General features: G+C 44.4%; 1 protein-coding gene across 1 annotated transcript; it reads right to left on the reverse strand.

Annotated features, from left to right (window-relative positions):
• Nucleotides 1-2,226: 2,226 nt before the first annotated feature.
• Nucleotides 2,227-11,462, reverse strand: PRSS38 (serine protease 38). The gene is made up of 7 exons (XM_044261776.1): nt 11,449-11,462; nt 10,989-11,325; nt 10,449-10,809; nt 10,066-10,228; nt 9,011-9,282; nt 2,923-3,065; nt 2,227-2,481 (listed from the first exon to the last, which is right to left on the reverse strand). Exons 1-7 carry the CDS (start codon nt 11,460-11,462, stop codon nt 2,227-2,229), a joined length of 1,545 nt encoding a protein of 514 aa, XP_044117711.1.
• Between the last annotated feature and the right edge of the window lie 12,931 nt (nt 11,463-24,393).

Here is a 24,393-nt window from a genome sequence, read left to right on the forward strand (position 1 = left end):
ATCACGTTGCCTGATTTCAAGCTTTAATACAAAGCTGTGATCACCAAGACAGCATGGTACTGGCATAAAAACAGACACACAGAGCAGTGGAACAATGCAACACAGGCACACGTGCACACATTTATGCACATACACATGTGCACACACACACATGCACACAGATGCGCACACACATATACATGCATGTAATGCAGGTACGCGAACACACATGCATGTACAACACACACACACCACATACACATGCACACATATCCACACAAGGCATGCACGTACATACACATGCATGAGCACACACTTGGGTTGATCTGCCTGAGAAACAGACTATGTTAACATTCATTCAAATCTACTTTTTCTTTTATTCTGTCCCCCCAGGAGCATTCTAAAAGTTTCTTCGTGTGGATTTTCACATTTCTTGTTGAGGCCATCAGCACCCTCTGTCTCCGGCTGCTGCTGTAATGGGGTCTTCTCTTCTGTTGTCTGTCTTCCAGTAGGAATAGGTTCTGCTTTGGTCCTGTTTTGTCCAGTGGCTTTGCTGGATGTTCTTACTGCTTCTGGGAGTTTCTCACATCATCTCGGTTTCTGAGATTTTTTCCACGGCCCTCTCCTGCTTCCCTGGATCATCGCTTGTGCAGCTATGGTGGCTATTCTTCCAACAGGCTGGACACAGGAGCATCGTCTAGTGACCCAGCCTCAGTAGGCACACACTCTGTCTCCCCACAAGGGAAGGGTGGTGTTCAGGCAAGGCGGGAGTGTGTCTTATTATCCACTGATTGCTATCCTTTCTCTCTCTCCTTTTTTTGGAAATGGGTTTTGAATTTTTAAGAGCCTCTCCATCAGTATTACTCTCCTTAGTGAATGATTTACTAGGTGACTTGTGTCTATGGGTTTCCTTGCATTATTGGAATAGTGCCTGCTTGCTTACAGGCCATTACGAAACCTGGCTGGATTGTGTCTGCTTGCCCTTCACCAGGGTTTCTGAACCATATGCTGCTTGTGCATGGTCAGATGTGTTCACGCACACGACGCCAGTGTGAGTCTGGAAGGCTCTCCCTGGGCCTCGTGTGGCCGCGTGGAAGCCCAGGGACAGCCCCATTGTGGGAGGTTTAATGGCCTCCAAGGAAAACCATCTGAACAAGGGCTGCTACTGGGAGTGGAAGTTCTTCCTGAAATGTCTCCGTTTCTCCTCCAGACTCGGGTTTATGTACACCTTACATCTCTATGGGCAATAGCTTTGGTATGCCACTGGTTTGCTAAAAAGTGAAACTTCTCATTTTACCTTTATTTATATAGGATCACACAATACCTCTTGCGATTTCTGAAATTATCTGTGTTTAATATGTACTTGCCCCTTGCCATTTCTTGTTTTGTGTGTTTTTGATCTCATATCTTGATTAAGTTAGTGATTTTTTTAGTTTTAGATTTTTTTCCAAAGCCAGACTTTTTTTTTAAATAAAGATTTTATTTATTTATTTGACAGACAGAGATCACAAGTAGGCAGAGAGGAAGGCAGAGTGGGAGGGGGAATCAGGCTCCCTGCTGAGTAGAGAGACCGATGTGGAGCTCGATCCCAGGAGCCTGTGATCATGACCTGAGCTGAAGGCAGAGGCTTAACCTACTGGGCCACCCAGGTGCCCCCAAAGCCAGACTTTTAGAATGTTAGTATTTTCGTGGTGTTCGGCCCACTGATTTCTGGTTTCACCTTTTTTACTCCTTCTGTGTGCTTACTCTCAGCTCATATCTTCCAATGTTCATACTGGAATTTTTGGTATAAAAAGTCTAAAGACTCTGATCTTGACGGGTCTGAGCATGTCAATCAATGACCCGCCGTCTGTCTGGCTCTGGGTTGAACCTGGACACCAGCGCTTGTGAGGCCGTCCTTTCTAGATGGCTGGGTCAGAGCTTCTCACCCTGCTGCCTGTCACCCCGACTCTGAGGCCACTGAGCTTCAGCTGATGGACATACTCTGTCTTCGTGAGGGAGCCTGTGCTCTGGGTGGACAGATGACACAGGACTTCTGGGATGCTCACTTGGTCAACATTTAATATCTTCCCAAATATGAGCCCAGAGCACTGAGCCAAGGAGCTCTGCCCTTCTGTGGTTGGATCTCGCCCCACATCTGGGCCTGCTGTGGCCCTAACCTCACTCAGGTGTGAGGAGACCCGAGGGGCTGAGCTGGACAGGGACAGAGGCATGCAGTCTGAGTAGGTCAGGATGGGCCCTCAGCCCTCACAACATGGGCAGGACAGCCAGCAGGGCCGCAAGGACGCTGACGGAGACCCCCAGCACGCGGGCGAGGGCGGGGAGTGGCTGAGAAGGCGGGGGTGTGTGCTCCATGTGGTAGCGGATCCATTTGGAGAAGTAGGAGACGCGGGCGTAGACTGCAGGGTACATGGGGTACACGCACCCACGGCCCCAGCTCACTATGCCAACCTGCAGCCAGGTGTGGTTGAATTCACAGACGAGTGGACCCCCAGAGTCGCCCTGGAAGAGAAGAAGATTTTCCCATGAGCGGGGAGTCCAGGGCCTGCAGCTTCCTGCACGAGGGGGACCCTGGGCACTGCCACGCCCTTGGCTCCACCCGCCAGGGCCGAGGCTCTGGTGCAGGCAGGCTGAGCCCTTGCCACTGTCCTGCCTGCACAGGGTGGGTGGCATAGGAGGACGGGCAGTGGGCAAGGCCCCTGGGCCCATGTGGAACCTGGGCTGCTCCAGCAGTGCTGGGTTCCACAGGGCCCTGGGAGTGGACTGCGGTGCCCAAGCCACCCCAGGCTCCCCCACCCAGCTGAAGGCGACATGATGCTGTGCTTTTGAGGCCTGCAGGGGACCAGCTGTCCGGAACTGCCACCCACCCAGAAGTACCCCTGGCTCGACACAGGTGAGTGTCTGAAATCCCAGGCTTGGCCTCGGCCCCTCCGTGGGATGCACCTCGCACACGGTCCTCATGTCCCTGATGTCCCCGGCACACAGCATGTCCGGCATGATGTACGACAGGTGTCCGTAGAGCAGCCGGCACAGGGGCAATGAGATCAGAGGTATCTGTACCTCCTGCAGCTTGTTGGGGACATGGCCTGTCAGAAAGGGGTGCAGGCCCGGTGAGAGGCTGGCCGGCTCACCCTGTAGTCCCGTCTGCACGGGGGCATCAGACTTTGGTCAGCGAGTGGCAGCAGAAATGTCTCAGAACTCTGCCCGAAGGAGCAGCAGGAGCCCATCCCTCCTGCGACAGCAGGTCCAGGTGACAGGGCCTCTTTCGGTCCAGTCCCTGAACGAGGGGCTGACTGTGATGCAAGATGGGCCTCCGGGTTTTGTGTGTCACCCCGTGTGCCCAGCTCTACCCTGATGGGCACAGCAATTGGTCCCAGAAACCTGTGCTCTCCAGGCCCATGTGCGAGTGGGTCCCGTGGCTCTGGCCTTGCTTCATTCAGCTAAAGAAGAGCTGTTTGCACACGCTGCAGATCCCATGACCCTGGTGTCAAAGGAGTGCAGGGTGCTTGTTTGGGGAAAGACAGGGAGCACCCGGGGAACCAGTTTTGGACCTAATGAATGTGCACCTGGGGGGAAGAAGACAGAAAGTAGAAGTTAGCCGTGTTTGTGGCTGCTATCTGTGCTGGCTGGGTCACATCCAGCCACACAAGAGGCAGACGGTGCAAATGGAAATGCACAGCCAGAGAGAGCCCACAAACCCAGTGTTTGCAGTGCTGGGAGAGGCTGTCCAGGAAAGGCCATCAGGGAACCCTGCAGCCCACCATGTCAGCCAGCCACCCGCCCGGACCTCCGCCGAGGCCCCCCAGGGTAACGGGAGTGTGGTTCCCTCCTGCCACAGAGGAACAGGGGTGACCACACACGGGGCCAGGCCTGGAGGACCCCTCGCCCTGCAAGGCCACTCCCCAGGCTGCGACATGCTGTGAGGCCCACAGGCCTCTGGAACCCCAAGGCGGATGCCAGAAGAAGGGCAAAGCAGATAGGAGGGGATCCAGAGGGCACAGGGGTCCTGGTGCCCTCAGCCTGCTGCTGGGACCTGAGCCATGCCTTCAGAGGGTACAGGTGGCATGGGGTGGGCAGAGGGCGGCAGCATGGACTCCGCAGCCCCTGGAGCTCACAGGGGCTTGGAATGCCGAGTTCTAGCCAGTCCAGGGCACATAGTCCTGCCAACTACCCAGGACAGTGGTGGAGAGAGAGGACAGGAGGTGCCTGCTCCCCGAGCAGGACCGCATGGAGCCAGGCGGATGGAGGATCAGAGCAATGAGCCTGCATCAGAGCACGAAGAAGGACATGGAACATAGAGGCGGGTGGGCAGAGCCAGCCATGATTTCCATGCCTTCCTGAGGAGCGGCCTGTGAACCCAGATGTGAGGTTTGTGTCCACTGCTAGGTATGTCCCCTGGGTCTCCACTGGGCACCCACAAGAAAATGGTGGAGTCAGGGTAGGGCTCGGGGAGAGAGCACCTCGAGGCAGGTGTCCGGTGGGTGGCCAGCTGTCATGGAACTCCCTCTGTCCCCCAGAGCAAAAGCCTTCCACCAGCTGGGAGGGGACACCGAGTGGAGCGTGGCTGTCCCGATGTGGCAGCAGAGTGCACAGAGGCCCATCTCCAAAGGGCCACAGCATGGCCTGGGACAAGTTAGGACCAGTGAAGTCACGGCTCTTCCCCCTCAACACCAGCCTAGCGACGAGGGTCAGGTAAGTGAGAACATGCCGTGGGTGTGCAGAGATGCTGGGGTGAAAGCTGGAGCAGGAACCCATTAACACCTCAGGCCCCATAGCCAGCAGCCCTCACGGAGGGACCTGAGCCTCTAGTGCATGGAAGACATGGCCACAGCAACAGCAGAGCCCACAACCCAACTCCAGTCCTCTCCGGGCCGACTGATCCCGCCCCAGGTCTATTTGGGGTGCAGAGTTCAGCCTAAACATTCTCTTGTAACACCTAGCCTTCAGCAAATGTGGCAAAGACATGCTCACACCTGAACTCACACCCACCACCCACACGCATGTGCACACATAGCTGAACTCACCCACCATCCACAAGCACACATGTGCACACTCCCATCACCCACATGTATACCCACGTGCACACACCTGAACTCACACCTGCATGCATGCGCACACACGTGTGTACTCATGCAGGTCACACACATGCACACTCACACCCATACTTGTGTGCCCACGTGCACACACCCACGGCCACCCAACTCCATGCACGTGCACACTCATGCATACATGCACATGCATACCCGTACTCACACGTCTGTGCTAAAATCATGCTGTTTTGATCAGTGTAACGTTGCGGTACGATTTGAGAGTGGGGGGCAGGACTCTGTCCAGCTTTGGTCTTTGTTAGGACTGTTGTGACTATTCTGGGGCCTTCCAATTCCACGCGAACTCCACAGTCGGTTTTTCCACTTCTGCAGAAGAGCCGTTGGAGCCCTGGTGCCAACTGCACAGGACATGCAGGTCACTTGGGCTGATGCCGACCTCTTGGCAGTATTAAGTCCAGCCCACATACACGGGCTGTCCATGTATTTACTGAGGTCTTTCAGAATCTCTCTTGGCAAGATTTGTATGTTTGGTGCACCAGTGTTCCACCTCCGCGGACTAATTTGCTCATACGTAGCGTTTCTTCTGGACGATGTAGGGCTGCTTCTTCACTGTCTGTGATGGTTCACGGAAGGCACAAGACACCCAGCCGTGCCCTGCAACTTTCCACTGAGACTGTTTTTCTGTAGTTGGTTTTGCGAATTTGTTTTTAGGGTTCCCTGGAATTTTCCATATGTATCATTGTATGTATCATCATATCATGTCATCAGAGAGACAGTTCTTATCTCATTTCCAGTTAGGGCGACTTCTAGTTCTCTTTTTTGCCTCGTTGAACTGTTGGGAGTTTCTGGCACAGCACAGAATCTGGGGGGTGAGAGGGGGCTTCCCATGGTGCTCCGGTTTGAGGGATGAGCTGCTCGCCTTCCTGCACTGACTGCAGTGTTAGTTGTGGGTTGTTCATGAACATCCTTGGTCGTGCCAAGGAAGTACCTCTTCCTAGTTGTTTTGGGAGTGTATTTCATCATGAAGGGACGGTGGGTCCTGTCACATGCTCCGTCTGCACCACCAGAGACGAACGTAAGGGTTTCCCCCTTCGTTCCCGTGTGTGCTGTGTTACACTGGCTAATTTCTGTGTGTTGGCTACCCTTTGTATTCCTGGGATGAATACCACTTCATTGGCGTGCACAACCCTTTTAATGTGCTGTTGGAGTCAGTTTGCTAGTGTTTTATTGAGGGTTTATATGTGTATTTTCATGAGGGACAGTCTCTGTAATCATCTTTGCTTGTGCTTTCCTGTCTGGCTTTGGTATCCGTGTCATGTTGGCTCCACAGAATGAGGGAAGTGTTCCCTCCTCTCTTTTTTTTCAGAGTTGGAGAAGAATTGATGTTAATTTTTCTTTAAATGTTTGGTATTCATCAGGGAAGTCACCTTGTCCTGGACTTTAATTGTTGAGATGTTTTTAAAAACTGATTCACTTACTCATTCAGTGTTGTAACTTTTTCTGGAGTCAGTTTTGGTAATTTGAGTGTTTCTAGGAATTTCTCCATTTCATGGGGGTTATCGAATTTGTTGGCTTAGAGTTATTTTAGTAATCTCTTGTGATCCTTTTATTTCTGTGATTACAGCAGTGATGTTTCCAGTTTCATTTCTGAAGTCAGTCTAGCTGTAGGTTTGTTACTTTTGTTGCTCTTTTCCAAAAACTTAACTGACATTTGACTCATTGACTATTTTTTCTATTCTGTATTTCATTTTCTGTGCTCTAATTTTTATTATTCTCTTCCTCCTGCTAGCTTTGGGCTTAGTTTGTTCTTTTTATAGTTCCTTAGGTCATAAAGTGAAGTTATTTATTCAAGGTCTTTCTTCTTCTATAAATGCAGGTATTTATAAAACAATAAATGTTGCAGCTTTAATTTCCCCCTTAGCACTGCTTTTGCTGCATCCTTAAAAGTTTAAGTTGTCTTTTCTTTCTTGTTCTTTTTTCCTTTCCTTTCCTTTCATCTCCAAATATTTTATAACTTCCCTGGTGATCTTTTTTTCTTTGATCCATTGGTTATTTAAATGTGTGTTTTTTACTTTCCACAATTTTGTGAATTTTTCTATTTTCTTCATATCATTGGTTTCTGTTTCATCCTGTTGCGGTCAGAGAAGTTACTTTGTATGACATTTACCTTTTAAACTCCACTGAGACTTCGCCTGTGTACTAACATACGGTCTGCCTGACAAAACATTCCAAGGGCACTTGAGAACGTGTGTGTGGCTGGAGCAGGTGATGTCTGTGTCTGTCCGATCTGGTTGGGGTACCGTGCTGTTTAAGTCCTCAGTTTCCTTATGTACCTTCTGTCTGTTTGTTAAGCCCATTACTGAGAGAGGCGTATTGGTCCCACAACCGCTACTGGAGAGCTGCTGATATCTCCCTTCAGTACTGTCCTTTGTTGCTTCATACATGTTGTTGCTTTGTCATTAGGTGTGTAAGTGTGGATAATTCTTGTATCTTCTTGCTGTATGGAAATTTTATTCATCTGTAATGTCCTTTCTTGTCTCTTGTAGCCTTCTTTGTTTTAGGGTCTATTTTCTCTGATATTATTAGCATACCCACTCTGCTCTCCTTTGGCCACTATTTGCAAGGGTATCTTTTTCTGTCCTTTAACCTTCCACTTGTTTGTGCCTTTGGATCTCAAGTGCCTCTCAAAAGACAGCACACAGCTTATTTTGATCCATTCTTTTAATCTGTCCTTCCACTGGAAAGTTTAACCCATTTACATTTAAAGCAATCTCTGATAAGGGGAGACTTACTTCAATCACAGTGCTTTTCATTTTCTTTAGGCTTTATAGATTTTTGTCCCTCATTTCCTGCATTTCTACCTTCTTTGGGGTTAAAAATAATTTTTTTGTAGTGAAATGTTTAAATTCCTTCTTAATTTCTTTTTCTGTAAATTCTACAGCTATTTTCTTTGTTACCATGGGATTACTTTGAACATCCTAAAATTATAAATTTCCAGTTTGAATTTATAGCACCCTAATCTCAATAAAAATTTTAATTAAGTAAAGCAGACATTAAACTTTCTTAATCTGGTATAAGATATCAAGCTAAAGTCTCCAGGCCAGGCCACAAGCTTATAGTAAATCATTAGAAGCATTTTCATTAAAATAAAAAACAAGAAAAGGAGACCTAGCATAATTTCTAATTGGAGGTTCAGCCACTACAATAAGACCGATAAAACATATATAAAGGAAAAAATATGGGAAAGGAAGTGAAGAAACAGTCTTTATTTGAAGGAAATATGATTTTTTTAAATCAAGTAATTGACTGACAAGCTATTAAAAGTGAATTCCATAAGGTGGCTGAAAGTAGTGTGCAAAAATCAACAGGTGTGACTGATCAGCAAATATAATAAAAAAGAATGTTTTCAATAACTGTAAATATCCTGGGGCACCTGGATGGCTCAGTGGGTTAATCCTCTGCCTTTGGATCAGGTCTCAGGGTCCTGGGATTGAGCCCTGCTTCGGGATCTCGGCTCGGTGGGGAGGTTGCTTCCCCCTCTCTCTGCCTGTCTCTCTGCCTACTTGTGATCTCTCTCTCTGTCAAATAAATAAATAAAATCTTTAAAAAATCCTGTAAATATCCTAAGGTACTAGGTATACACCTAGAAAGAAAATATGAGGTCATTATGGAGAAAACCAGAATAATTAACAGATTTGTTTTAAATATGTTTAAAAAGATGGATTCTCAGTTGGATTTTGCATCTTAAAGAAAACTCTGTTTGGAAGTCTGTGTGTTAGGGTCCTCACAGCAGCTGTCAGTGCTTCTCTGTGCACAACAGAGATAGCTGGGGTGAAACTGCATACAGAATGCCGGGTGGGTGGATGCTCCAGGCTCCAGACACCTGCAGCCCCATAACCGACGGGATTCTCTCTTCCCTATAGCAACACAGAGCCATGGTCCTCTGCAGGTCTGGCAAAAGGCCTGACCCTCCGTGCTCTTACCTTGTGGGGAGACGAGTCCCCACCCTGTAGACCAGCAAGTGGCATTGTGAAGGTTCACATCTGGGGATGCGATGCACACTGGGAGCACAGAGTCAGAAAACACGATGCGGGACTTCAACTGCACCAGGGCCACGTCGCCTCCCACAGGGTGGTACACTTCATAGGTGGGGTGCACGATCACCTTGTTGACCTCAAACCACTGGGTGTGATTGCCCGCAAACCTGAGGTCCACCAGCCCCACGTATATGTCAAATGCCTCCATGTTCTTGTCCCTGGGAGGACAGAGAACAAGGGCATGGTGACTCGAGCGTCATGCCCCTGGGAAGCAAGGGCACTGTGTGTTCCCAGACCCCGGGAGGCATGGAAAAGCACGCTTCCAGCAAGCTGAGAGCCTGGCCGTGTTGCAGAGCTGTCCCCAGAGAAGTCCTGACATGGGCCACTGGAGGACTCGGGGGATTCAGGTCACCCGGGGTGGTGGAGAGCTGCCTGTGAGGGCAGGTCTTTCCTAATCTATCTGCCAGGGATGCCTCTTGCCCTGCTGGGTCATGCCACCTTGCCTCTCGTCCTAGTATATGGCTCCCCCCTGCCTCAGAGAACCCGGTGCCCTAAGGAGCCCTCAGCCCTGTGCAAGGAGAGGCTTCAGCCAATGAGCTGTGTGCTGGGCCCCGCTGTCTCCCACCCCTGCCTCAGAGAACCGGGGGCCCTAAGGAGCCATCAGCCCTGTGCAAGGAGAGGCTTCAGTGGATGAGCTATGTGCTGGGCCCCGCTGTCCCACCCCTGTCTCAGAGAACCTGGGGCCTCAAGGAACCCCTGGCCCCATGTAAGGAGAGGCTGCAGAAGATGAGCTGTGGGCTGGGACCTGCTGTCCCCCACCCCTGCCTCAGAGAACCCGGGGCCCTAAGGAGCCCTCCGCCCTGTGCAAGAAGCCGCACTGATGAGCTGAGTGCTGGGCCCCTCGGCCCCCATCCCTGACCAGTCCCAGCAGGCGCTGCCCACCTGCTCAGTCCTGCTATCCTGGACCCCCAGGGGAATGGCTCCCAGCACTGCCTGCTCACCTGTTGAAGCAGTGGGCAGCTGAGAGGACCCAGTACTCATCAATGATGGACCCTCCGCAGACGTGGAAGCCTCCGTAGTGCACGCTGACCTGCCATGGCCACCTCCGCTCCAGGGCATCCGCGCCCCCCAAAATCTTCCCCTGTATGTAACGATGGCCACAGGCTGAGGAGAAATGGACAGAGCCTGCGAGCGGCTGCAGCGGCAGGGCGGGCTGGGCACAGACGGGGCATGGTGGGAGGCCTGGGGAAGGGAGGGCCCGGAAAGGGCGGGGGGCACGGAAAGGAAGCCAGGGCAGCGCAGGGCAGGTTCCACCCTGGAGTGGGGGAAGGACTCCGAACCGCACACTAGGACCACAGCCATGTCTGGCGCGGAGGGGTCCTACCCACGTCGGGGCTCCAGGCGCCGCTCTGGCTCCGGGGGCGTCTGTGGGCCATGGCTGCAGCCGGGGCGGGGGGCAGAAGGAGCAGGAGCAGGAGCAGGCGCGGGGCCGCGGGTGGGGATGCCCCAGGCGCGGCGCGTGAGTCTGACCGGGGGGCGGCCATGAGGGGGACGGTGCTGTGAAGCGAGCCCGCCAGCTTGTGGTGGCACGCAGCTCCACCACGAGTGACTACAACAGAGTGCGACGCGAGGAGCACGCGACGGCACAGGAGCGGGACACCCAGAAGGCGCGACGGCGCAAGGCACGTGATACCCGCAAGGCGGGATGGCGCAGGACACGTGACACTGGGCAGGGCACGTGACACCTGGCAGATGCGTCGGCGCAGGGCAAGTGATACCCGCAAGGCGCGGTGGCGCAGGGCATGTGGCCCTCGCTGGCGCCTCTAGGGCTCTGGTCCCACACCTGCTTTGCCCTTCGGGCACACCGTGGCTCCTGACCTGGTGGGAGTCGGCATCCTCCTGCCTGCAGGCCCTGCTCTCGCACCTGGATGCCACTGTCGTGCAGGCCCCTGGGTGCCGGGCTGCTGTCCCACCACCGGTGGGGTGCCGATTGGCCCCTTCCGCCCGCCCTTGCTCCAAGTTCCGCGGGCTTCCTCTCCGTTGGGGCTGTGGGCAGTGGCGCCGCTGTGCTGCCAGAGCGGCCGGCCGTGGCCAGCTCCGCTGAAGCGCGCTCACTCCGGGTCACCCATGCAGCTCCTCGGGGACGTCTTGCCTGACACCGGTGGTGCCGGTGGCCCGGGGCTGGCGGCTTTGCAGGTGGTGCAGGCGGGAAGATGCGAGTCTGTCCAGTCGTGAGCAGCGAGCTTCCGGGAACCTTGCTCCTAAGGGTGCTCGTGGGAAGGGCCAGGTGGTGCCCTGCACATGTAACGTGTGTGACCGCTCTCTGTTGCATGTGCAGGGCATCTGATGGCTCTCTGTTACACGTGTAGCGTGGTGTGTGTCACCCTTGCTGCCCCATGGATACGAGGTTGATGCTCCTTTCGTGGCTTCCCTGGTCCCTTGTCAAACCGGGAGAGATGTCCCTGCGGCCATTCTGCAGCACTTGTGGTATTGTCTGGAAGGCTTGGGGCAGGGGCACCAGGGGGACTCAGTCCTTAAGCATCTGCCTTCGGCTCAGGTCATGATCCTGGAATTGAGCCCCACACTGGGCTCCCTGCTCAGTGGGAAGCCTGCCTCTTCCTCTCCCACTCCCCCTGCTTGTGTCCCTCTCTCACTGCATCTCTGTCAAATAAAGTATTTTTGAAAAAGTAAAAGGCTTGGGGAAATGTGCATAGTTCCCCGTTCTTGTTTTAAGCTGCATGTCTCCATTCTCATGTGGTTCCTGGTGCTGCCAGTACAGACTCTGTCCAGTTGTACAAAGGAACCAGAGTCCTGGGGACACAGGACCACATGCAGAAACCTCATGGGGGGCCTCCTGTCTTCTCAGCTTTTCAAGGAACCTGTCAATATCTCAGAGGTAAGACTGTTCTGTTGCATCTGATCCCTGGAAATGTTCACTCCATTCGTTGTCCTTTAGGACCACTGCCCTTCAAGGCCGTTCCCGTCAGTGCCCTTCCTTCAGGAGGTTAGACTCCCAGAACGCCTCCTCAGCAACCCCCTCCCCTGCCCCAGACCACAGGCTGGTGCCCTGCCCCTTGGACCTTCCATGCAGTTGGCAGAAGGTAAAGAGCACTTGGAGGAGAAAGCCACCCTATTTGAAAAGGCAAGAGCATGGGGTGGGGGAGGGGAATTGGGAAGTGGCCTTGGAGGAAGGTCTTGATGAAGGGGATGAGCAAAGCTTTCAGTTCATAGTGAAGGGAAGGGCATGGTGGCCAGGTATGAGCTGTTCCCAGAGGGCTGATCCTGCATTCCTGTTGGGTTGGGTGCAGGAGGTGGGTGGGCACCTGCTCTCCAGAGGCACACTGACCCATTCTTTGTGGCTAGCAACACCAATGAAACATGCAGACACAGCATGTTTTCATTTATCCTGGAACAGTTTACAACAGATCACCATTCCAATTTATGGTTGTAATTATGACACCCTGGGAAGAAGGGTGGAGTTTGCTCTGAGCTGGGCTTGCTTGTGTCCTGCAATCACAACTTGGTCCCCAGGTATGCAGGTGGCTACACTAGACACAACCAAGATCTGGGCCTGGCCAGCTCCTGCAGGTGTGGCAAGCAGTGGTGCTTGCTGCTCCCAGACCCTCTGCCCTGGAGATAGGCCGTAGCCTCCTTCTGCTCACAGAATGCTCACAGTCAAGGTAATGCCCCTCTGCTGCAGGGGTCACCAACACGGCACTACAGAGCCAGAAGCCCTGAAGGGCAAAGGAGAGCTGATAAGAGAGGACACATGGAATACCACCTGTCCATGACCCAGAAGGCCTGGGGTGTCCATGGCCACTTTCTGTCTTCCTTTATACCATTATGATCTAGTAAACTTGTGGTCCTGGGCTGCTCTCACCACTGATGGACACCCCTGGTGGGCAGGGAGGTCTGCCTTTTCCGCCTGCCCCAGGTGAGTCTCTGCAGGTGTGTCCTCATCATCCAGGCCAGAGTGTGGAATATTCCTGACTTAGACTCCAATGCAGCCTCCTGTTGGGAAAAGCAGTCCCCTAAAAGCAAAAACATTGCAGAATCATTATCTTTCCCCTCTCATTTCTGCCACGACACCCACACTCATGGAGGCATGGCTTCACCAGACACTCTTGTTCTGTTTTCTTTACACATGGCATTGTCATCTTGAACTCTTCCAGGGGAAGACTATAAAATAAGCACCAGGACACATACATATCAGTTTCCTGTGGAAACTCTGACTTAAATCTGCTGGAGGAAGAGCTTAGGGCTAGTGGCTAGAGGAACACTTCTCCTTCAATTAAGACCCAAGGCAACTATCAGGTATGAACAACAAGCCAAGAACATGAATTATGGACAGGGACAGGATGTAAAGCATGTTATGGTAACATGCAGCATGGACCAGGGTTTTCTCACGCACCTACTCTCATGGAGACGCTCAAGGAACTTACCTTCTCACTTCTGCACACGAGGGCACCAGGATTCATGGAAATGATCAGGACTGAGACAGACAGTGAGCGAGGAACATATATCAGTAGAACAGGTCAACAAGAATGATGAAGCAACCTTTTCTAGTCCAGATTGTACTGAGTAATGATTGTAATGAGTGCCTCTAGTTCTCCCTGGGGTCATACAGAACACTGATAGCACCTGTCCCAGTCCTGATTGTATAGTGAATGCCCCTAGGTTCTCCCCAGGGTCATATGGAACAGGGATAGCACTTGTCCTAGTCCTGATTGTACAGTGAGTGCCACTAGGTTTTCTTCATTCATGGTAATGTTTTCCATGTCTTTTTGGTCAGTTTTTAAAAATTTGTTTAACAGAGAGAGAGAAAGAGCACAAAAACAGCCAGAACAGCAGGCAGAGGAAGAGGAAGAAGCAGGCTCTCTGCTCAGAGCCTGACATGGGGCTTGATCCCACGACCCTGGGATTATAAGCCAAGCTGAAGGCAGACACTTAACTAATTGATGTTAACTGATGACAACTCCCGTTGTCAGTTTTTAAAACATCTCTTCTTCAAGTTACAGAAGTTTTGTACAGAAGTTTTAGCCTCGGTAATGTTTTTTAATCATGTATTTTTAATGGCCATTATGAAATACTTTCCTACTCTCTTGAAATGAGCTTGTCTTTTTTAATGTATTAATGTATGTTTTATACATATATATTAATGTCATTGCCTTATTACATTCCTGTATTAAGAAACTAAGAAAATTAAATGTTGAGAATGGAAGAGGGGAAAGCAGTATGTTAAAAAAATGATCTGGTTGTGAAAAGAAGGGTCATCTGTACCCCAGTGTTTATAGCAGCAATGGCCACGGTCGCCAAACTATGAAAAGAACCAAGATGCCCTTCAACGGATGAATGGATAAGGAAGATGTGGTCCATATACACTATGGAGTATTATGCCTCCATCAGAAAGGACGAATATCCAACTTTTGTAGCAACATGGACGGGACTGGAAGAGATTATGCTGAGTGAAATAAGTCAAGCAGAGAGAGTCAATTATCATATGGTTTCACTTATTTGTGGAGCATAACAAATATCATGGAGGACAAGGGGTGTTAGAGAGGAGAAGGGAGTTGGGGTAAATTGGAAGGGGAGGTGAATCATGAGAGACTATGGACTCTGAAAAACAATCGGAGGGGTTTGAAGTGGCGGGGGGGTGGGAGGTTGGGGTACCAGGTGGTGGGTATTATAGAGGGCACGGCTTGCATGGAGCACTGGGTGTGGTGAAAAAATAATGAATACTGTTTTTCTAAAAATAAATATATTGAAAAAAATTTAAAAAAAATGATCTGATTGTCTATGTGGATAATTCAGAAGAATTTAAAAATTATTCTAGTCATAGGAGAATTTCACGTTTCCTCAATTTTAGTTAAAATATAAGCCATCATATATGTATATGCAAGCAACAAAATCTGAGACACATGCTTAAAAATATGACATTTACATACAGCTGAATGTTTAAGTATTTAAGATTATCTAACACAATGTCAGAAAAATTATAAAATTTTATTGAGATGTTAAAGACAAATGAATGGATAGATATCCAATGTTCATGGATACAAAAGCTTAATGTGATAATGTACCTGTCTCTAAATCAGTCTATAGGACTACTGTGATTCTAGTCAAAATATGACATAGCAATTACTTGAGTGGCATGGCAGGCAGGAATGAGTCCCCAAAGCCATCAACATCCTCATCCCCATATCCTATGAAAATGTACCTCCCAGGTAAAAAGGACTTTTCTGGTGTGATTAAGCATTGAGGTGGGGAGATTTTCCTGTATTATCCATATTGGCCCAGTCTGAAAACACAATGGTCCTTATACAGGATAGGCAGGAGGGTTCTTGTAAGAGAAGGCAATGGAACCATGAAGTAGAGGTTGAGTGATGTGGTCATCAGCCAAGGCATTTGGTAGGCTCTGGAAGTTGTAAGCAGCAAGGAATGTGTTCTCTTCCAAAAAGAATCAACCCTGCAGACACAATTGTTGATTGTAGCCCCATCAGACTCACTTCAGACCCCTGACCTCAAAACTGTCAGAGAATAAATAAGTTGTTTTAAGACACACACACACACACACACACACACACACACACACACACACGTGTCTGGAATGGTTTTTATTTTTTTTTTATTTTTTATTTTTTTTTTTTAAAGATTTTATTTATTTATTTGACAGAGACAGATCACAAGTAGGCAGAGAGTCAGGCAGAGAGAGAGGAGGAAGCAGGCTCCCTGCTGAGCAGAGAGCCCGATGCGGGACTCGATCCCAGGACCCTGAGATCATGACCTGAGCCGAAGGCAGCGGCTTAACCCACTGAGCCACCCAGGCGCCCTGGAATGGTTTTTAAATGTACACTAAAGACTGGTTTTAAAAATTATGATTAATGTGGAAGAGTAAGATCCAGTAAGAATTAGACATCTTAAAAGAGTAACTATCACTTGGGGATAAAAGAATTAACAATGCCACCTCACACTATACAAAATTAAACAATAAGAACACTTTAAAACACTTAGGTTAATATATGAAAAGGTTTCTAATAATGGCAAACAGTGTAGTAAGGGCTTTCCCATGAAGACAACACATAGACATCATAGAAGAAGGAAACATCTAAATCTTGGTGATGAATCACCAGACCCAGGGGATCAAGGAGGTGGAGAGGTGAGTCAAGTAGTCAAGGCTGCTCTTGCTTTTTCAGAAACAGCAGCTTCGTGGCTGTGTCACTTTTGGCCATCTTTGGGGTTCGGGAAACAACAGTAGGAGGCCAGGTTTTCCAAGGGTGTGGACCACGGTAAACCACACCTGCCCTGGGCTGCAGACGAGATGGGATGCCTCCTTGGAGGGAGTGTGCAGTGAGCCAGCTCTCCCATGGACTACAGCCCAGCCTTAAATGACACGGACAGCTTGGAAAATCTCAAACCCAAGCTTGGTGTAAGGGAGCTCCAGATTGCTAGTGCACCCTGCCCCCAGAGAAGCAAGCAGATATTCTCTTAGGATAGCAGTCACATCACCCTTGACCTGAGATTATTTCTACAAATGGAATTTAAATATAATTTCAGCACACAAATAAAGATGAACAGAAACATGAGATGACATGCCATGACTGAGAACCAGCAGAAAAACAGATATGAAGAAACCTAGATATGTGAGTTATAAGCCAGAAACTGTAAAACAAATGCGCTTACTATGTTCAAGGGGATAAAACAAGGCCTGTAAACTTCAGCAACAACTGAAAACTATAAATTTGACAGAGTAGGTTTGAAAAGGAACCAAATAGAACTTCCAGAAATGAAAACCACAAAAATCAAGATGCAGAACTCATTGAATGGAATTAATAACAGCTTAGACCCAGGCGAAGAGGGACTCCATGGATCAGAATGCAAGTCAGATGAAACTATCCAGAATGGGAAGGGAAAAGGGAAATTGAGAAAAGAAGGATGAATGTACCTCATTGCTACTGGTGTGTATATTTCTTAAGGAAAAAGTGCGATTTTTAAATTTTTAAATTTTAGTTTGAATAAAATAATAAGAGACTCTAATTCTGGCCAAGATCGAGTAACTGGGACAGACTTACCTTCCATCTGAAATCGCCAAAAACTATAAAAAGAATAAATATGGGAAACTGGTTTTCAGGACCTGGACAACAGGCAGTGTGTGACTCTAATCCCTGAGAGACAGGAAATACTTGGAAGTAGCCCTTGAATTGTCTCAGCTTCCAGGCCACAGCACAGGAAGAAGGATTGGGGATGAGGCCTGGAAAAGAACCTGCCTGAGCCACAGTTCACCACAGAGGCTCCAGGTCTCCACACAGAGAGCCAGAGGCATGAGCACTACACAGAGGTGAACTGTGGAGCATTGAGGAGGAATCCTGAGGGTGCTCAGCTGAGAACTGATCAGCATGAATGTATCCAAAAACTGCCTGAAGCCAGGTAAAAAATCTCCCAGAAGAATGAGAGGGAACAGTCCCCAGTGCTCACAAAGGGCTGGGAATAGTGGTCCCACCAGCCAGCCATGAAGAGCTCATAATTTACAAAGCTCAGGATAGAATGCTCCTTGAGTTCTCACTGCAAATGTGTGGAATAATTAGCCCCAGACTGAACACCACAGAGACTCCCCCTAACAATCCCAAAGCAAGACTAGAAAGACCTGTCTAAATCCAAGTAACTTCAATACATCTCAGATCAGAGCTGAGCAATATGTGCAAAAATATTCTGCACCAGCCACTTTGGAAAACAGTGTGGAGCTCCACCACATGGTTCCCCCAACCTCTCACCCCCCGCCCCTTCAAAACCCTCAGATTGTTTTTCAGAATCCATAGTCTCTCATGGTTCATCTCCCCTTCCAATTTACCCCAACTCCCTTCTCCTCTCTAACTCCCCATGTCCTCCGTGCTATTTGTTATGCTCCACAAATAAGTGAAACCATATGATAATTGACTCTCTCTGCTTGACTTATTTCATTCAGCATAATCTCTTCCAGTCCCGTCCATGTTGCTACAAAAGTTGGGTATTCATCCTTTCTGATGGAGGCATAATACTCCATAGTGTATATGGACCACATCTTCCTTATCCATTTGTCCGTTGAAGGGCATCTTGGTTCTTTCCACAGTTTGGTGACCGTGGCCATTGCTGCTATAAACATTGGGGTACAGATGGCCCTTCTTTTCACGACATCTGTATCTTTGGGGTAAATACCCAGTAGTGCAATTGCAGGGTCACAGGGAAGTTCTATTTTTAATTTCTTGAGGAATCTCCACACTGTTCTCCAAAGAGGCTGCACCAACTTGCATTCCCACCAACAGTGGAAGAGGGTTCCCCTTTCTCCACATCCCCTCCAACACATGTTGTTTCCTATTTTGCTAATTTTAGCCATTCTAAGTGGTGTAAGGTGATATCTCAATGTGGTTTTAATTTGAATCTCCCCGAGGGTTAGTGAGGATGAACATTTTTTCTTGTGTCCAATAGCCATTTGTATGTCTTGATTGGAGAAGTGTCTGTTCATATCTTCTGCCCATTTTTTGATATGATTGTCTGTTTTGTGTGTGCAACTATTAATCTTGAGGTTGTGAGTTAAAGCCCCACATTGGATGTAGAGATTACTTTAAAAAAATCTTTAAAAACAAAGAAGTAAAGCCTGCCTCAGGCAAAAACAAGGAGGCATTTCATCACCACAGATATTTTAAACAGTATTCACAAGCTGACAGTTGTAGCCAGAAGGCAGCGAATAACATACTCAAGCTGCTGGTGAAAAGAAAAAACTATCAACCAAGAATTTTATATTCAGCAAAACTATCTTTAAAAAAATGAAGGCATAGGGGCGCCTGGGTGGCTCAGTGGGTTAAAGCCTCTGCCTTCAGCTCAGGTCATGATCCCAGGGTCCTGGGATTGAGCCCCACATCAGACTCTCTGCTCAGTAGGGAGCCTGCTTCCCCCCTCTCTCTCTGCCTGCCTCTCTGCTTACTTGTGATCTCTGTCTGTCAAATAAATGAAAAAAATGAAGGCATTATAAAAACATTCCCAAATTAACAAGAGCTGAATTTGGTGCTAGCAGACCTGCTTCACAAGACTTATTAAGAAAAATTCTTTGTGTTGAAAGCATGTGACAACAGATGGCAATCAGGGTGCACATGAAGGAATGAACACTCTGGGACAAGTATTTATATAGGTTGTCCTAGGATACCACATAATGGGGGCGCCTGGCTGTGCTGGCACAGTTGGTCAAGAGTCTGGTTCTTGGTTTCAGCCCAGGTCATAGTCTGAAGGTTGTGAGATCAAGCCCTGTGTCAGGCTCTGTGCTCAGCACAGAGTCTGCAGGAGATTCTCTCTCCTTCTTGCTAGGTCTCTTTCTCTCAAATAAATCAATCTTGGGGGGAAAAAAGAGACCATGTAATGCATATATCTTCTCTTCTGACCCTTTAACTTGCTTTAAAAGTAGTTGCGTAAGGTAATACACACATACTTGTAATTGGGGTCAGTAACAAAGAAATGTAATATTTCTGAGGACAACAGCACAGAGGATGTGGGTGGGTAAGGAAATTACACAAGAAGATGTGCACAGAGCACCACATTGATGTGACCAAGGACTCTTGTAGAGTGTAAAGGGGAGAGTGCTGATAAAGCAGCAGGGAGGGGACTGTCCAGAATCATGATGCCCTGGGGTTTTTGTTCCACTCATCTTCCCTCTGGTTATCTTTCCTCTTTCATTTCTCTGTAAGAGCAAGAAGAAACCCATCCTCCCTGTCAAATGAGCTTTGCTCAGCCTTCTCCCACTCCACAGTGAGGGGCCTCCTTCCCCCAGTTCCCAACAGCATCCTCATTCTATAACACCCTCTATTCTATAACACCCTCACCTTCATCTATAACATCACCAGCATCCACATTCCCACCGCATTCCTGTCAACCCAATCTAGGCTTTCCCTATCACACTCCCAGAGTCCTTCCAGCCACCACCCTCGGACTGATTCCAAGGCCACACACACTTAGGTATTTGTTAAGGCAACAGCTCGTACTTGGTACTGAAATCATTATTCATTTCCTATTGGTGTGTAACAAATGATCACAAAACTATCAGCTGTCATCTATCATGAAGAAGAAATAACTATAATATATAATAAATATATAATATATATTATATTATAAAATACATATTATATACATATTATAGTACATATTATTATATAATATCTATATATTATATATACAATATAATTTATATTGTATATTTATATATGTATTAAATATGTATTTATATATTTTATATATGTATTTATGTATATATTTATATATGTATTTATATATGTATTATATATATGTATTACATATATAATATATGAATTTATATTATATAATATATATAATATACATATGTATAATATTTATATTATATTACTATATAATATGTATAATATGTACATAACATAATATAATTATGTTATATATTGTATAGTATATAATATATATAATTTATTTATTATTATACATTATTTATCATATTATATTATATATAATATTACATATTATATATTATATTATATACATATTATATTATATAGTATATCTTATTTATTTATTATATTATATATGTTATATGTAATATATATTACATATTATATACATATTACTTCTATATACTAGGTATATTATTATGTACACATACATATATAATATATAATGTATAATATATACAAAATATATATTATAATATACACATTATATATACCATATACATATATATTTATGTGTATATCATATGTGTATATATAAAAATATATATTTATATATTATATATAAATATGTAATGCATATTATTACATATAAATATATGATAATTATATATAATATAATAATATATGATAATATGTAATAACATATAATATAATATAATAGATAATATATAAAATATATTTCTATTATATATAATATATTACATATTATATATTATATTAATAAAATTAATAGTATAATATATAAAATATATTATCTATTATAATATCTATATATTAATATGACATATTATATATTATATAATATTACATTAATATATATGAATATATTAATAAATAGACATTAATAAATATATAAATATATAATGATTATATTATTATAAATAATAATATATTATATTTTAATAATTATATTATATCATTATATTATCATATATATCAAATATTTGATATATATTTATATATAAAATATAAATGTTTGTGTTTATATATTTCTATTATATATAATATATTACATATTATATATTATATTACATCATATATAATATATTATATTTAATATATATTTATAGTATTATATTTAATATTAATATATATTATTATATTTATATTAAATATTTTATTATATTTAATATTAATATATTAAATATTATATTTAATATATATTATATATAATATAATATAAATATTATATATTATATATAATATATTACATATTATATATTATATTAATAAAATTAATAGTATAATAGATAATATATTTTATCTATTATACTATTAATTATATAATATATATTATACTATTAAAAATACATTATCTATTATACTATTAATTTTATTAATATAATATATAATATGTAATATATTATATATAATAGAAATATATAGAAATATATAAACATAAATATTTATATTTTATATATAAATATATATCAAATATTTGATATATATGATAATATAATGATAAAAATTTAAAAATATAATATATTATTATTTATAATAATATAATCATAATATATTTATTAATATATATTAATATAATATTATATAATATATAATATGTCATATTAATATATATTAATATAATATTATATAATATATAACAATTATATATAACATTTATATATTTATATAATATAATATATAAAATATAATGTATAACATTTATATATAACATTTATATATTTATATAATAAAATTATTATGCACAATAATATAATAATTTAATTATTATATAATATAATAATATATCATATTATATTATATTATAATATATTATATAATATAATAATAAATAATAGAATAGTATAATATATCATAATATGTAATAATATATTATATATAATATATAAATAAATTATTATATTATTGATTTTATTCATATTATATGTTATATATAATATTACATATTTTATATAATAGAAATATATAGAAATATATAAACATATATATTTATATTTATATATTAAAATATATAAATATATATTATATATATTTTTTTTATAGAAATATATAACCATCTAACAACAGAGTCCCCAAATTCATGTTGCTAGAACTGACAGAACTGAAGGGAGAACCAGACAAGCAACAATGAACCAGATGCTTTAACAGCCCACTTTCAACAGTGGATTAAAGTGCCTAAGCTGAACCTCAGCCATGTTGAACAAGCCAGAAACAACACCGTAAGCCAACCGGACCCGGCAGGTCTGTACAACACTTCACCCAACAACTGCAGAATACACATCCTCTCCAGAACTCATGGAATATTCTCCAGAATACAGCATATGCTAGGTCAAAAAACAAACCTTACGAATTTAAAGGACTGAAATCATACAAATTGTGTCCTCTTGCCAACATGAGATGAAACTGAAATGGGTAATAGAATAAAATCTGGAGATTCTCAAATATGAGGAGCTTAAACAACACACTCCTCAGTAGCCAGTGGGTCAAAGAAAATATCATGAGATAAGTTAGAAAATACTTTGAGATGAATTAAAATGAAAGCCCAGTATCACAGTCTGTCAAAGTGTACGAGATGTAGCTCAAACAGCTCTTAGAAGTCAGCAGAGCTTTAAGTGCCCACGTGAAAAACGAGACAGTCCTCAAACCAATACCTAACCTTCCACCTTAAGCAGCAGGAACAAGCGGAAACAAACCCACAGCAAACAAAAGTAAGGGGATAATAAAGTGGAGAGCAAATCAATGAAGCAAGAAATAGAGAAAAATCGACAAAACCGAAGTTCTTTGACAAGATCAACAAAACTGACAATCTTTATCTAGACTGATAATGGAAAAAAAGAAAGACTCACATGACAAAATCAGTAATCATTTATGCAAAAAATTTTTTTTCCTTTTTAAAGTTTTTTTTCCAATTTATTTATTTTCAGAAAAACAGTATCATTATTTTTGCACCACACCCAGTGCTCCATGCAATCTGTGCCTTCTATAATACCCACCTCCTGGTACCCCCACCTCCCACCCCCCCGCCACTTCAAACCCCTCAGATTGTTTTTCAGAGTCCATAGTCTCTCATGGTTCACCTCCCCTTCCAATTTACCCCAAAGTTTTGTGAGGGAATGCTATGACAAGTGCTTGCCAGCTATTGAGAAATTGAGATGAAATGCACAGATTTGTAGAAAGGCACGAACTATCTAAAGTGACCCCAGTAGAAATAGAATGTCTGAATAGACCCATTACAAGAGTGAATTAGTAGTTTTAAGATATTCCAGAAAGAAAAACCCAGGACCAGATGATTTTGGGGGTGAATTGTACCTAACATTTAAAGAAGTGATACTCATTCAAAACTCTTCCAAGAGTTTTCCTTATAGAAAATAAGGGAGTGCTTTCAATTCATTCCTTAAGGCTAGTAGTTCCTAGAACAGACAAAGACACCCCAGAGCAGAGACCTACTGACCACAATCTCTTATGATACAGAAACAAAAGTCCTCAGTAACATGCTATCACCTGAATCCAGCGACAGCATAAAAGCATTTGACACCAGGAACAAGTGGTATTTGTTGGATTAAGATGCAAAGATCAATGTAATAAACTGTATTAAATAGACTAAGGACAAATTCCACATGATCATCTCAATAGGTGCAGAAAAAGCATCTGAAAAAGTCCACACCCTTTTACGATAAAATACTCCACAGACTGGGAATGGGAGGGATTTCCTTAACCTGACAAGGAGAATATACAAAAACCCCATAGCTAGCATCATACTCATGGGTGGAATAAGACAAGGATATCAGGCTGTCCCAGTTCTATTCTAGTCAGCATTCTGCTGGAGGCTCCAGACAGAGAAATGAGAGGAGAATAGAAATAAAAGGCCTTCAGATTGGAAAGTAAGCAGTCAGATGATCTCCACTTGCAGATGACATGATCTTGTGTTTAGAAAGTCCTCAGGAATTCCACGAAAAATGGTTAGAATTTCTAATTGTTGTAAGATACAACAACAATATATAGAATCAATCAATTTCTGTATACTAGCAATTTGAAAATGCCATTAAGAAAACAATTCCATTTACAATAATACCAAAAAGGATAAGACATTGAGGGATAAATTAAGCAGAAGATGTGGAAGCTTTGTACACTGAAAACTACAAAGCCTTG

This window comes from Neovison vison, chromosome 1 (genome assembly GCF_020171115.1).
Source record: "Neovison vison isolate M4711 chromosome 1, ASM_NN_V1, whole genome shotgun sequence".
Classification (NCBI taxonomy): domain Eukaryota; kingdom Metazoa; phylum Chordata; class Mammalia; order Carnivora; family Mustelidae; genus Neogale; species Neogale vison.

Bases quoted from the DNA above. Each gene is read 5' to 3' on its own strand.
- PRSS38 (XM_044261776.1), bottom strand. The intron at 10,810-10,988 runs GTGCGAGAGCAG...CGCATCTGCCAG, and splicing joins TGCACGACAGTGGCATCCAG to GTGTCACGTGCCCTGCCCAG. The intron at 3,066-9,010 runs GTAAGAGCACGG...CCTTTCTGACAG, and splicing joins GGGACTCGTCTCCCCACAAG to GCCATGTCCCCAACAAGCTG.